This window comes from Populus nigra, chromosome 17 (assembly GCF_951802175.1).
Source record: "Populus nigra chromosome 17, ddPopNigr1.1, whole genome shotgun sequence".
NCBI lineage: Eukaryota > Viridiplantae > Streptophyta > Magnoliopsida > Malpighiales > Salicaceae > Populus > Populus nigra.
In genome coordinates this window covers 12,365,946-12,380,265 of record NC_084868.1, presented here as the reverse complement: position 1 = coordinate 12,380,265, position 14,320 = coordinate 12,365,946, and the positions used below count along the sequence as shown (strand labels likewise).

Here is a 14,320-nt window from a genome sequence, read left to right as displayed (position 1 = left end):
GCATTTCACCTTCTAGTCCCTTGATTGCCTTCCATGAAATGGCATATAAACAAAACATATATCCCAGTCACAACCCATTTGAAGGTATTATAAGGATTGAGGATCGGATTATCGACCATATATGAGAACAGTACAGTTATGGCAAGGAAATGTTAAGGATGATAAATAAGTTTTTGAGAGTACATGAGGTTAGAGTGGCTACTGATACTGTTATTCTCCTATATACAAAACTGGGTGCTGAAGTTGGGTAAGTTTACAGTAAACCCAACTTCTTGCCATCCTCAAGTTGTAACTAGGTGAGGACCAATGCTAGGAAGCACGCACGAATAAGTTACATATTTTATGCTGTCTACGAGCACGACTACAAAAATCCGAGAAAGTGACTTTGGGGTGATTACGCCATCAACGTCACTGTCGCCAGCCTCTCTAGGATCAACAAGGACAGAGACAACCATTGGAGAAACCGATTTATTACCCTGAAAGCTCTCCTTATGAGTGTTCCTTCCCGCGTGTTCTCCAGTGATATTGAGATCCGATCCCGCGAGAGGAATTGGAAGGCCACGGAGGATCCTTCTATTCCTCCCCTTGTTGAGGCGAGTAGAATTGTTCTTCTGGTGCTCTGCTGTCACATTGGCAACTGAGGACGCAGGAACTATGGCTCCTGGTGTTGGTGAGACATCAAACTGGAACACTTCAGTGCACATACCTGAACTCAACAATGGCCCTGAGAAGAAAATTAAGCAATCACGCACTGTTAATAAGTAGCAGACAAACAAAAAATGGAGTTACAAACTCCAGTTTCTTTAGTCCTGCAAGGTGCAAATAAATAATGTCCAGAGAATTGTCAAAAAGGAAATAAACAATCTTAAATCAATAAGCTGTGATTTAAAGGCAGAGCAAAGGTGCAGTAACTAAACACTCAAGTCCAACAATTCAAATTTCAGTCAATCAGTCAACGGAATTGCAAATGCATTTCCTTTAGAGCTCCCAAGTTTCCAGGATTCCCATACAGCCGCTCTCACATTCTGTCTTCTCTTCAACTCATCATCTGCCATTACTACAGCCGATCCTCTAATAACGTCCATTTTTCATTTTTTGACTTCTTTTTTATGAGCGAGAATCTATTGGTATCTTTGAACTTGAGAGATCGTAAAAGCAAAAATGATTTTGAATGTCCAAAAACCACCAAAATTAGGTTTGATCCATTGTTTGGCGCATGATAAACAGTACTACGTGAACAATGACAAGAAACATACATTAACCAGAATGCCACTGTCGAAAACAAAATTTTAAATTTCAATGGACAGTTTATATTAAAAACGTAAAAAATAGAAATTTTACTGGCAGCCTATATGCATACATGAAGGGAATAAAATGAGTGACAGGCATAATAATTACCTGCAAGGCCTTCACGGAACCACTGTTGCAGTTTGCCTTTAGCTGCAGATGACTTCACATTGTCCTTTGAAGTGTCAGCAGATCCAGAAGCAAGGGCCTTCTGTCGCTCAGCATGAGTTCGGTACACATGAGAATGCCTCCCTCTATTGTTACCAACATCAGGAATAGCCAGTGCTGTCTGCTTAGTGATATTCACTTCAGGACTTTCATGAGAGGCCATAGCTCTCTCGCTTGCCAGAATAGAATGAATTATCAAGTTTCCATCTATCTTCACAAGCTTATCGTTTCTTGGCACATATAAAGATGCAACGAGCTGTTCACTAGCATTACCAAACTGACCAAATTCATCTGATCCAGGTACATGCTCAGCAGCCCCTTTATTTGCAGAATCATGCTCTGGACACCCTGTACGACCTCTCAAACAATGTATTTTTTCATTAGACAACCCAACACCGACATTTTCATGCGACCCATTTGAGTGCCCATCAACAATCAAAACCCTTCCCTTATGCTGATCCAAAAACCTCTCACTACCAAAACCAAACCCACTAATTCCACTCTCTCTAACTCCTCCAAACTTAACATCCACCATAGGAACCAGCCCACCAAACAACAAAATAAAAAATATCAAACCAACCAAACTAACACTAGCAACCTTCTTAGTTTTACCCTCGCCTTTCTTACTCTCAACCTTCTTAGTCTTTGCCATAGGAACAGCTTGTTGCGGTTTCAACCTAGGAATCGGAACCAATGGCACTTGAGACCCTTGAGGCTTAACAACATAAGGCGCACACGGCACCCATGGATAAGGCGCCATGGGTGCATACATTGGTGGCGGGCACGCACTGTTCCCATTCAATTGTTGTCGCAAAGTAGCATTTTCAGCCATAAAATAGGAAACTTTACCATTCAAATCAGCTATAGTCGAATGCATTGCTCTCACCTTATCTTCTAATTCCTCAACATAATGCTTCTTCCTTTGCCTAGACAAATGCGCACTCTCCCGATTCCTCACCAACCTCGCTTTCCTCTTCTCCTCTTCTTCACTCGAAACCACACCCCCACTAACATTAACACTCACATCTTCACCCTCAGCTTTCCGGGACTTAAAGTTCCGCATAACGTCTCCATTTTCTCCATCACCCATTTCTTTTTTCCTCTTAGTCAACGCAATTTTATCATTTTTCAAGTTTCTCGCACTTTCAGTTTCAGTTTTCACAACTTTCTGATCAACAACATAATTACAGGGATTGCCATTCGTACCTGATTCCGGCGAACCCGCATTCAACACACCCGACCCAGAATTCCCAGACCCGTGAGACGAAGCAGGACCCAAATCAGAGCTTCGACTATCAGACCCACCCGAATCACAACTCCCAGCCTCCGACGGTGAAGGATTAAGATACTTATCAACCTCCAAGCCGCCCTGATCACCACATATCCCAGATCCACCAGACTCCGGCGACTCCAAATTCACGGGATTAGAATCAAAAACCCCTAAACAACCTTCAAGAGAACCGGATTCAAAACCCAGGTTATCTGATCTACCCATGTCCGGGCTGACCGCATTGTTGTCAGGGATAAGGAACTGCTCGTTCTCGGAAGGGAAGTAAAGGTCAGTGAGATCATCAAAGGTGATGTCAAAATCGGACATGTCCTCGAAATCAGAGGACAGATCAGGAACGTTTAAGTTGTCGTTTTGGTCAGAATTTTGATTGAAAAAGAGAGGATCGAGAGGAGGAGTTGGGAGTTGGGAGTTGAATTCCTCCTCCATCTTCTAAGTCGCAGGAATTTGATTCTACAGTGGCGGATTTTACTGAATAACAATAAGGAAACAGGGGTTGGGTTTGGGGTTTTTATCGAAGAGGAAGAGGAGTTTCTGTGGGATTTAATTTCGGTAGGTTTTGAACGGGGCAAAGACTCGGATTCTGTTTCCACGTTTGGATAAGGAAAGTGGGGGTCACACGCTCCTTTTGTAGATTTTGGAAATCTAGGATTATTTTTTTCTAGCTCATGTCTTCATTTGGTCCTTTTATTTTTATATTTAGTTAATGTTAGTTTTATTATTATGATGCTTTTATTTATTATTTTTCATAAAAATAAAATAAAGCTAGTTTTTATTTTTTAATGAGATTGATAAAAAAAAATTAATCTTTCCCAAATAAATTATTACTTTTTGCTCAACTTGAATAAAAATAAGTTTAATTGATTGAATTATCATAATGATAAAACTAAAATTAACTAGTTATATAAATTGAGGAACCAAATGCATTTTAAATAAAGAAGAAAAAACAAGAAATAGGTTGAAGTATGAGTGAGAAAAAGAAAAGGAAAGGAAAAGAAAGAAAGAAAGAAAGAATAAATGAGATACTAAAAACACACTTCAATAATAATATTCCTGAAATCTTTAGAAAAATCTTAGCGAAATAAATATACAAACACCAAGTAAAGTTATTTTTGTTAGAATAACATGATAATTGTTTTACAAATGCACTCGTTAAAATATGGATGGTTTATCCTTAACCCAAACAAATATAGATTTAGTATGTATTTGGTATTATGAAATACAGTGTTTTTTACATGTGTTTTTAAATTGAAAATGTATCAAAATAATATTTGTTTTAGATTTTCTTTTTATTTTTATATCAACATATCAAAAAATCTAAAAAACATCAATTTATTGCCTTTTCAAATAAAAAATGATTATAAAAATAGATTATAAAATGAAAATAAACACTTAATTAGTCTTTGATGGTGAAAAATACTCTAATTATCATAATAACAAAAAAAGGTTTAGAAATAATTTGATGTTGTTGAAGTAAAAGGAAATGTTAAGAGTACATTTACATTAGCATTAAATCCAAAAAGTAGATATTAAATCAATGTTTTATATTCCTTTTTTAAACCCAATTAGAGCTCAAATGTCTTATACTATTCAAAATAATTAAATCTATATCAATTACAACACAAAATATCATTTTAAGAACCAAAAAAGCCATTATATGTTATTCAAGTTTGATTCAATAAATTGTTTTGAAGATATCATATATGTTTGTCAAAGGATGATTATGTTTTTGATGCATTGTATCATGCGGAGGGAGAGCATAAATTGCATCAATAATGAATATTTTAAAACCTTGTTGAAAGTCACAAAAATATGCTAGAAAAGTGATTGCCAATTCTTTGTTTAAAGTGGCATGGTCGTAACCTTGTATGATAGTACTATTGTAGAAATAGATAGACTTCCATAAATGTCATTAAAAATGTTCTCTAAAACGCTATGTTTCATGATTTCCATGATTAATGCCCAAATCCTTCTCACCTAACAATTATGCAAGCAATACATGGTCGTTTTATGTGATTTTATTCCTAACAAAACTTTTAACAAATGGTTAAACCAAACACTTTTATATTACTCGGGTATTTGACATCATTCTCTTGTATTTTTCTTGTAGTTGTTATACTTGTTTGACTCGGTGGGTTGATTTAAAAAAACTCACAACTTGAAATCAACGCGGATCAAATTTAAATTGAATAAAAAAATATTGATTTTATAAAATTTAGATGACCTAATTAATTTTTTAATAAAATGATTGACTTGGTCAAATATAATTAAAACTTATTTCGAATTAAATCTGATAATTTATTTTAAAAAAACATATAGACTAAATCTTATCAAAAATAATTTATTAGGATTGATTTAGTAATCCTTATGACTCATACCTTTTTTCTAGATTAGTTTTAGGCACACAACCATGGTAGTCTCTCCTCAAATCTTTGTAGTCAAGTTTAAATAGAAAAAAACTAAAATATACAAGAATAAAATATATTTTATTGTTTGAAAATTAATCCTCTAGAGGAGAGAGATGCGTCACAATCTTGTTAGGCCAAGGGCAACATTGGAGCTATTAGGAGTAAGGGTACCAAATCAAAACTTTATTATGGAGAAGTCGAGTCCCATGTTCGAAGTTTGCCCTAAAAACCTCTAATCCGTCTTTTGCAAAAGCGTGATTACACGCGCCATTGAACCTACTAACACGTACCTGCTTCTGTTAGAAAAGTCAGGGTCATCGAGAGGCTAAAACAGATAAAACCCGCTGAGAGCGCGTGCCCATACACGTGGTAGCAGATAAAGGAAAACCTGAGGAAGTGGGGCCCCGTTGAAGGATACTGGTGGATAGATTTCATTCGTGCAGTGTACAGACGAGGAGAAAGAGAGGCACGCGTGGGGTTGGTTTGACACGTTTAGAACGGGAGATTCCTGGTAATTGCTCCCTCGGCGTCTGGAAACCTCTTTCTTTGTCATCATGGCGGACCACTTCCATCTGCTTTCTTTTCTGCCTCCGACCTGTCGTTGAGTCCCGTTCCCGTCACGTCAAACTTTAAACGTTTTTCATTTTCTTTTGTAATATTTAACATCTTCTTAAAGCCAATCATAGTTGTGAGACCCACACGAATATTGATCTTAAAAAAAATAAAAATAATAATAATAAGTCATCGACTTATTTAACCAACTTTTAAGTCATTGCGTAAGTTATTTTTATAGATAGAAGGAAACCGGGATTTTGGCTCGGGGGTGGGTGCTTGCACGAACAACTTTGGAGTAGTATAGAGCTATTGTGTACATTAATTATCTTTATAGCTTCAAGCCTTCACTTTGGTAAGATCCGGAATCAGAGTTGAAACCTACTGGCCAATATTGTTTCTATCCCCATACATTCTGGAAGAAAATTCATCCTCAATGTCTTCCGCATCAAACCCAGAAAGTTAAAGGGTCTGCAACCCCAATAGATGGTGGAACTATCAAGAAATGAAATTGTGTGCACATATAATATTCTAATGGCATCTTAAAGGTTTGGGAGGTAAAGATAATTATAGACATGGAGTCCGATAACGTTTGTTTCTCTTATAATCTCAACATTTGTTCTGTTGTTATTCAACTTGCTCTGAAGGTTTGTTGTCTATCCACAAAGCTTTGTTTGGGCTGTGCTGCTCTGTATTTGTTGTTCTTCAGGGGGTGTTCGTGTTGAGGCTTTGTGATTCTGTTTTTTGTGTGCTCGGTTTGTCCTGCGCAAATTTATTCTTTCATCAGGTTTTTCCCTTTTCACTTGCCTTTTCTTTCCTGGGTCTTTTAATGCTGCCCTGCTGCATCCTTTTCTTCTTCTTCAGGTTGTTTCTTTTTTTCTCTGATCAATCCAACTCTGCTGCCGATGACGCATTTATATCCCTGCTCATTGTTTTCTGTTTCTCTCTCTTTTTATTCATGGAAAGTCAGAGAATAAAATCTTACTTATAGTTTTAAGCTAGTTTTTTGACATGGTATCATAGTCTTGATGACTAATAGATCACGGGTTCGAATCTCATCATTCTTATTTATTTGATAAAAATTAAATAGAAGGTAATGTAAGCTTGTGCAAATTTCAAATTCAAAGGGCTTTCACTTAAGGGAATTTGTTAGAAAATAATATAAATTATATCTTAAAATTTTACCTAACAGCTTAAACTATTAGATTAAGATAGTTTTTTGACACACTGAGTTTTTTAAAGATATTCATGGATGCATCCTTGTACAGATATTGGTTCTTGGTCCTTTGCTAGAACTTTCAGAGTTGGAGATAAAATTTGTAAGCTAATTTTAAAATATAATAAAATTAATTATGTTCATATATTTTAATTGATTAACAATAAACAAACCTAAATCAAATAATATGCTTGGAATTGAAATTCAATCTCTTATTTAAATTTTTTATTTTCGAATTAACTCTGTATTCAGTAGAGAGATGAAGAGATGTGGGACAAGTATCGTTGAGGAGAATAGTTCAAAAGCACGGGGCTTGAGTACAGTACTAACATTGAAATCTTTTAGTTGTTTTCTACCACCGTTTGAAAGGTTTGGTAAGCAAAGACTTTTTCTTTTTTTGCGTGTTTTGGTCAATAATTAAGTGGAGGAGTTTGACTTTATAGTCAATGAAACCTTTTAAAAATATTTAGCAGCTGTTGTGGCCTCTCTCACCGCAGCACAGCCTCTCTCTCTCATCACATCAGCCATTCAGCCTCCCAGCCAGGCAACCACCACCACCATTGTCCAGATCAACCATAACTGCCCAAGTCGCCACCACCTCTGCTCAACCAAGAGCCACCACTGAAGCCTCCTTCCTCTTCTCTTGAAATTAATAGCCAGTCAAAACAACCAGAAAATCCAACCACCAAAACCAACCCGTGAAACCCACTATATTTTCTATTCTTCATGCCAGCAATCTCAACGACAATGATTTCATCTCCCACTCTTGATGTTGACCCCTCCACCACCCATAGCAACCTTTTTTTAATTATATTTAGTATTGCATTTGTAATTATATTTCAACGCGTTTTAAACAGTATATTTATTTTTTAAAAAATTAAATTAATATATTCTTTAATGTTTTGATATGTTGATTTTAAAAATTAAAAAAAAATCTGAAAAAATTTATTTTAATAGATTTTTAACAAAAAAAAAAACTTTTTAAAAGTATCATCCACCGGATAAAATGAATGAAAAATTATTCTGCACATTTACCAACTTGTCGATTATCTCCATCAACACGCATCTATCTGCATCAGCTGCAACGAGAAGCATAATCTTCTATAAATGTTATTTTGCCTCATCACTTTGTTCTTAAAGGGGGCAAAGCATGTTCGCATCCCACCTTGCCGCTCCTCTTGAAAATGAAGACAATAATCAAGCCAATTTAGGAATCTATACCGTCGTCATCTACCTTGGAATGAACCAAAATGTATTTAGGAAACTTGCATTGCAAGGTAAGAAACAAAATCTAGAATTAAACAATAGCCATATGGCGGCGGGGGGGTTTTGTATTTCCAAAGGCGTGACAGCTCCTCCCCTCTCCTGCGAGCCTTGTGACGAAAGAGAGAAAGATTAGTATAACTTGCGGTGCAAGAAAAGACAATACAAAATTACGCGTGCAAGAGCACTCCTGACAGACAGATGTTTGCCAGCAGTATTTGTAAGGGATTGGGCCTGATCTATGTATTTTTCATGGCCTTAAGCCCATTAAGCAACTTGGCCCATCTCGGTCTCTTTTATCAACTAATCCCACAATACAATTTTGTAATCAAACCATACCTACAAAGGAAAAAAAAAATAAAAAAATAAAAAAAAAAAATCCAGTGAGCATCCAATACAACCGAAGGAGCAAGATATCTTCATGCCTTGTGGATCGTGACCTTGAGTGTGTCGGCTGAGCTGTACAATTTACTTTTTTGTTAATTTTTTTTAATGATTTTAGATTGGTGGGATATTATAGTATAAAAATTAATTTAAAAAAATAAAAAAATTATTTTAATATATTTTAAAATAAAAAATATTTTAAAAAATAACTATTATTACACTTCAAACACTCTTTTTTTTATCCATTGATTCCTATTCACAGCGGCAAAAAACCAAAAAATCCACGACATAGCACTTAAGATATTTATAGTGATTGAGAATTAATAAAAATTTGAATTTATATATATATATATATAAATTATTTTAATATATTAATATTAAAAATTAATAACTATCACAAGAACAAATTCTGCATTATAGCTTAAGGCTTAAGGCTTTGATTTTTTTTCCTTCTTTTCCACAAAATAATATAAGAAAACGTAACAACTACATAAAAATAAATGAAATAAAATAAATAATATTGGATTTTTTTAAAATAATAATAATAATAAAAGTAATAAATAAATACACCAATATAAAATCCAACACAAAGCCATCCTGTTTCTTCCTCTTCGGTTAGAAAACAGAGAGAGACAAAACAAAACAAAACAAAGGGTTGGCTTATCTCTCTCTCTAAAATCTATCAATGAAACCCTTTGTTTTCTAACACACACCTCTACTCCTTCTTTGACTTCTCCCTTCCCCTCCCTTCCTCTCTATACACACAGGGAAGAAGAAGCAAGAGAAGAAGAGGCTTGGAAAAAGGAGTTTTTAGAGAGAGAATCAAAGAGAGTGGTGATATATTATTATTATCGTCATCATGGAGTCAACAACACCACAAGCAGTGGCAGCCATTAATGAGAAGGAGTCAATGATGGATCCTTTCTTAGTTGAGGCTCTACAGAACCCACGTCACCGTCTCACCAGTTAGTTCTTTGCTTCTTTTTTTAGGGTTTTTGTTGGTTTTGCTCAAAATTTCTGTTTTTAGCTTATTTGGATCTGTTTGGCTATTTGTCTTTCTGGGATTTTGTTGATGTGTTTGGTGAATATTGTGTTTTTATGGATTTTTTAGGGTTTGTGATTTTGTCTTTGACTTTGGGAATTGAGGTTTGGTTGATTTGGAAATTGGTTTATCTAGGAGCTTTTAGACAGATTAGATCTGCGTTTTAAGTTTTGGGAATTATAGGTTTGTTTTGTTGCTAAATAATTGAGAATTATAGATTTGTTTTGTTGCTAAGGAAAGTATAATGTGACATGAACAAAAATTATAACTTTAGCTTAGCTATCTCTAATCCTGTCAGCTACTAACCTAAGTGTCTTGATGTGATAATTTCTTTTTGGCAAGTGCTGCTGAAGGGAATGGATTGGTGCTGAATGTGGCTTAAATTCGGTCCCGACTTCTTTAATAGTTTTCTAATTAGTGACGATAGGCGTGTTATTTATAATGAATTAGGTACTGACCGGAGTGTCTTAATGCCCCTAATAAGATTTGCTTTTCACTTACTTGGGGTAAGTGATGTTGTAGAATGGAATAGTTTGCTGCTGAATGTAGAATAGATCAGGTGTTGATTTCTTAGTCTTCTGGATTTAAGTGCGATTTGATTATTATTGTAGTTCACTACTGCATCTCACAGGGCTTTGGTGCAGTATTTATATTACAGATGCAGAGTCTTATTTTAGATATGGAAATGACTACTCTGTTATCAAGGCATTGTTATTGCCACTAACTAAATGCCTGTATTTCTGATAAATGAGATGAGTTATGGTATTTTAACTAACATCCCCCTTGTTGTCTGACCCTGTGACTCCAATAAAGTCCGAGGCCTTCGAGCACTGGACGTGCCTGCTCTTATGTAAACCTGGCGTATTTTTAGAAGTGGATGCCTTGATTAGGATTAAATTGTGTTATGGATTTTTTTTACGTTTCCAATGCGAGGCAAAGTGATTGGATTAAAGATATCCACATTGGACCTTGACAGAATCAGGGCTCTGATATCACATTATTAAATAGAATTCAACCTTACTTTCCGTTTACTTTCTTAAATCTCATGTGCCTGTTATGTTTAACAAATTAGGTGCTGTTGAGAATGCCCTTTGTAGTTGGGCTAGAAGAGAGTATTTTATTCTATTTGAAGAAAGACAGTTTTGATTGTTTAGGATTATTAAGTAAAAGTGCATGTTGCTGCTGTGTAACACAGTTTTGGTCCTGGAAATAGGGGTGGAACTAGAATTTCATGAGTGGGGTGCTAATTTAGAATAGTACTAAGGCCAATTTGAATATGAAATAGCCCAAGCCTTAAAATTTTCAGAATTGTTAGGAATAAAATGGTAATTCCCAACTGTTTTTTGGTTGGGGATGGGGGGCCTCCCTTAGCCTCAATGTAGTGCCACCACTGGTCTTGGTTAGACACTGGTAAAGCAGAGAAACTGTCATAGAATGAAGGGCACTCCTATATTTCAATGGCCTGCATAGGTGCTCCAGGATCCAACTCTCAAGGGAAAAAATGAGAACACTGCAAAATCAACTAAGATAGCGGCAACAGGGTTTCAAACAAGATAGATTCAGGATTATGACCCTTTGTACACAGACACAGACATTTTTGTTGAGTGCATATATGTCTGTTGGATGTCCAACCATGGCAACCTTTGAAATCAAGACACTGACAAGAACTATAGGAGCAATGCATTAGCATGAAAACCTAAAATGCTAGATGATGTTAGGGCTATCATTGTACTTGAAAGTTCTAGGCATCAAATCTCCCCTCTGATATTCCAATTGATAAGAGAGCGGGGGTTGAAGAAAAAAGCCTGTATTCTTCCCTGAGCTTTTTCTTCAAACCCTTGCAATTTTCTTAGGATTTGGATTGTTGGATATATAGTTTAATTGTGTTTGTCAAGTACAGAATTCAATTCAATGACAGTTGTTTTTTTTATGGATAGAAGAGTTTTTTTCTCTACTCTCTAAGCATACTTTTGAATAGTTATCTTGTTTTTAAGTATTGAATAGGGCATGGTCTTTTGCACCCATGAGCATATCGGCACATGCATTTTGGTTTTCTAATTCAACAGTTTTTTCTGTTATCAAGCTGCATCAAAACAAAACTATAGATTAAGGCCAAATGAATTCAATTTAGTATGCCTTTTGGCTTACTTTTGTGCTAGCTGAAATGTCTGCTTTTCTATGAAGTTAATGTAGTTTATTGGTTAATTTGTAGTCTTATTTCTAGGGGCCTTGGTGGTAGTCAGATTTTCCTTTTTAGTATTTTGTAGTTATTTTCCTTTTCTTCCTATGAAAACTATTATGGTGTTCTCTTGTCTTTTCTGTTATTCTTTATGGACTTCTAAGATTTATTTTGTTTCTCAATTTTCTGGATCAGTTTTGCGGATGGAACTTGATATCCAGAGGTTTTTGCAAAACCCTGACCAACAAGTATTTGAATTCCAGCATTTCCCTACCTCCTATCTTAGGCTTGCAGCACATCGAGTTGCTCAACACTATGGGCTGATAACCATGGTACAGGATAATGGCATTGATGGTCTGGCAAATAAGATTCTGGTGCAAAAAACAGCTGAATGCAGATATCCCGCGGTTCGCCTATCTGAAATTCCTGCTAAACAGTCGGGAAGTGATACACCTGAGATGATTAAGCTTGCAATTAGGCCTCGGCCTAACAAAGGGTCCATAAATGACCCTAACGGGTTCGGGATCAAACGGAGTCCTGTGAGAAGTGTGGAAGAGAGGAAGGAGGAGTATGATAGGGCACGAGCTCGCATCTTCAGTAGCCCTAGCAGCCCCACTGCAGATGATACTGTGCCCCAGCTCCCTACAGATAGCAAAAATTTAAGTTCAAGCAAGGATGAGAATGAAGAGTGCAGGATCTCTGTAGTTGATCCAGAAAAAAATGTCTTCGTAAAGGATGGTATGTCATCTCGGGTTGCCATTTTCAGAGATAGGGAGAAGGATCGCACTGATCCAGATTATGATCGGAGTTATGAAAGGTAAGGAATATTTCATTATATTTGTGGGCTGATTGCTAGCTTGTGATGATTTGAGGCCTTGATGCATTCTTAGCTGGTCTCCCTATTTGCCGTGTAGAAAAATTGTCAATAAACAAATTGTAACAATCACACATGGAGAACAAGACTTCCTCCAAAATGAGATCGGACATAGATTGATTCTCAAAAAAATTTCAATTCTTAAAATTATTTTTGAAACAATTGAATCTCTTGTTACCTCAATTGCATTTTCTATTTTACGGAAGGTTGCTTTTTATTATTCAAACTAAATTGCTTTTGAACGTTGTGCAGGTATGTTAGGAGCCTTCCAGCTAATCAGAGCTTTAGCTTGACACCATTCAATATGCAGAAGATTCCACTTCCTTATATGCAGTATGATCCCAGTTTTCCTCAGCTGTGTCAGATGCCAAGGACACAAGCCTCCCTTGGCTACCACCCCGCTGCAAACCCAGCTATGAGCCCCTTCTGTGCAATGGGATCAAATCAGACTTCAAGGGATGCTGCATATGTTCAATGGCCAAGCACTGCAATGATGTATGCACATTCATACGATCAATTTAGACATGCTACTTTCCAGGTAGAGCTATAATTTATTATTTACAATCTTGAATTTGAATATTTATTTTTAGAATTTCTGTTATTTGTTTCTACCCTTATTTTCGCCCCTAGGGTGGTGGGGCAGGGGTAGAACCTCAAATTTGACCATATTTATTTTATTTAAAAAAAGGGGAAGAAAAGTCTACAAGCTATTGTGTGGGGCAAGTGACCCCATAAATCACTTACTCGCAGTCAAAATATTTGGCTCGCTAAATTACTCTTTCTTTTTTTGCAGGCTCCATTCTGTCAGCAACCTCTTAGCTTTGATTACTCTCAAAACCATTAATGTCACAGCCAGGTGGGAATTGCTGTGTTACTGATTTACATGCAGATTTCTCTATACTAGGAAACTCCCTGTTGTTAGGATTGTTCAAAGATCTCGTTATAAACCTCTTTTAATTCCAGTTCTAGGTGGTCTCTGCTTATATTTGTGAATCATATAAAAATTAGTAAGTAGTGTGTGTAATGATGAGACTATTTTATTTGCTCATTCACCTTTCCAGCATAATACTTAAAACTTAAAAGGGATAATGCTTAGATCTAATAATAATTGGTTAGGCATTAAGCACTGGCAATGACCAATATGGTGATTTGCTTAAGTCTAAAGCGATGGCCATCAGCCAATCCAAATATCTAATACGTTGACTAGGGAAATAAAGGCAATGGAATCACATGGGTTAGGGACATCATTGCCAGCTCAATCTCATCATGCTTTGGTAACTACCAATTAATTCCATGATTATTGTCTTAAACAAATCCCACAAGTCGTCTTTGTAGATAATGCACTGTTAGCTGCTTTAATCAATAGTCTGAACTCTGAACTGTCACAGTGTTGGAGGTGTTCTCTTGCTGTCTGACAAGAATACAATATAAGAAATAGTGTTTTGTGATCTTGAGTTGCCATCAGATCAGATCATCCCAATATTAAAGTTCAGAAATTAGGTAGGGGTATCTGAACTTGCCTTCCATTTGCCAATGATCCAAATCAAAGTGAGATAATTATTTCTCACAAAAAAAAAGGGTGAATGACGTATGAGAACCTCTTGCAGTTAAATTAATTAAATACCAAGTTCTTTATTTTGTTATCATTATCATCATTGT

At 36.0% G+C, this 14,320-nt stretch overlaps 2 protein-coding genes across 2 annotated transcripts; one reads left to right on the top strand and one right to left on the bottom strand.

Annotated features, from left to right (window-relative positions):
* Window positions 1-136: 136 nt before the first annotated feature.
* Window positions 137-3,330, bottom strand: LOC133677219 (bZIP transcription factor 17-like). The gene is made up of 2 exons (XM_062099118.1): window positions 1,399-3,330; window positions 137-724 (listed from the first exon to the last, which is right to left on the bottom strand). The coding sequence occupies exons 1-2, from the start codon at window positions 3,170-3,172 to the stop codon at window positions 282-284; spliced, it is 2,217 nt and encodes a 738-aa protein (XP_061955102.1). The 5' UTR covers window positions 3,173-3,330; the 3' UTR covers window positions 137-281.
* A 5,827-nt stretch (window positions 3,331-9,157) lies between these two features.
* LOC133677291 (uncharacterized) lies at window positions 9,158-13,709 on the top strand. The gene is made up of 4 exons (XM_062099229.1): window positions 9,158-9,531; window positions 11,983-12,604; window positions 12,914-13,199; window positions 13,455-13,709. Exons 1-4 carry the CDS (start codon window positions 9,426-9,428, stop codon window positions 13,503-13,505), a joined length of 1,065 nt encoding a protein of 354 aa, XP_061955213.1. The 5' UTR covers window positions 9,158-9,425; the 3' UTR covers window positions 13,506-13,709.
* The last annotated feature ends 611 nt before the right edge of the window (window positions 13,710-14,320 follow it).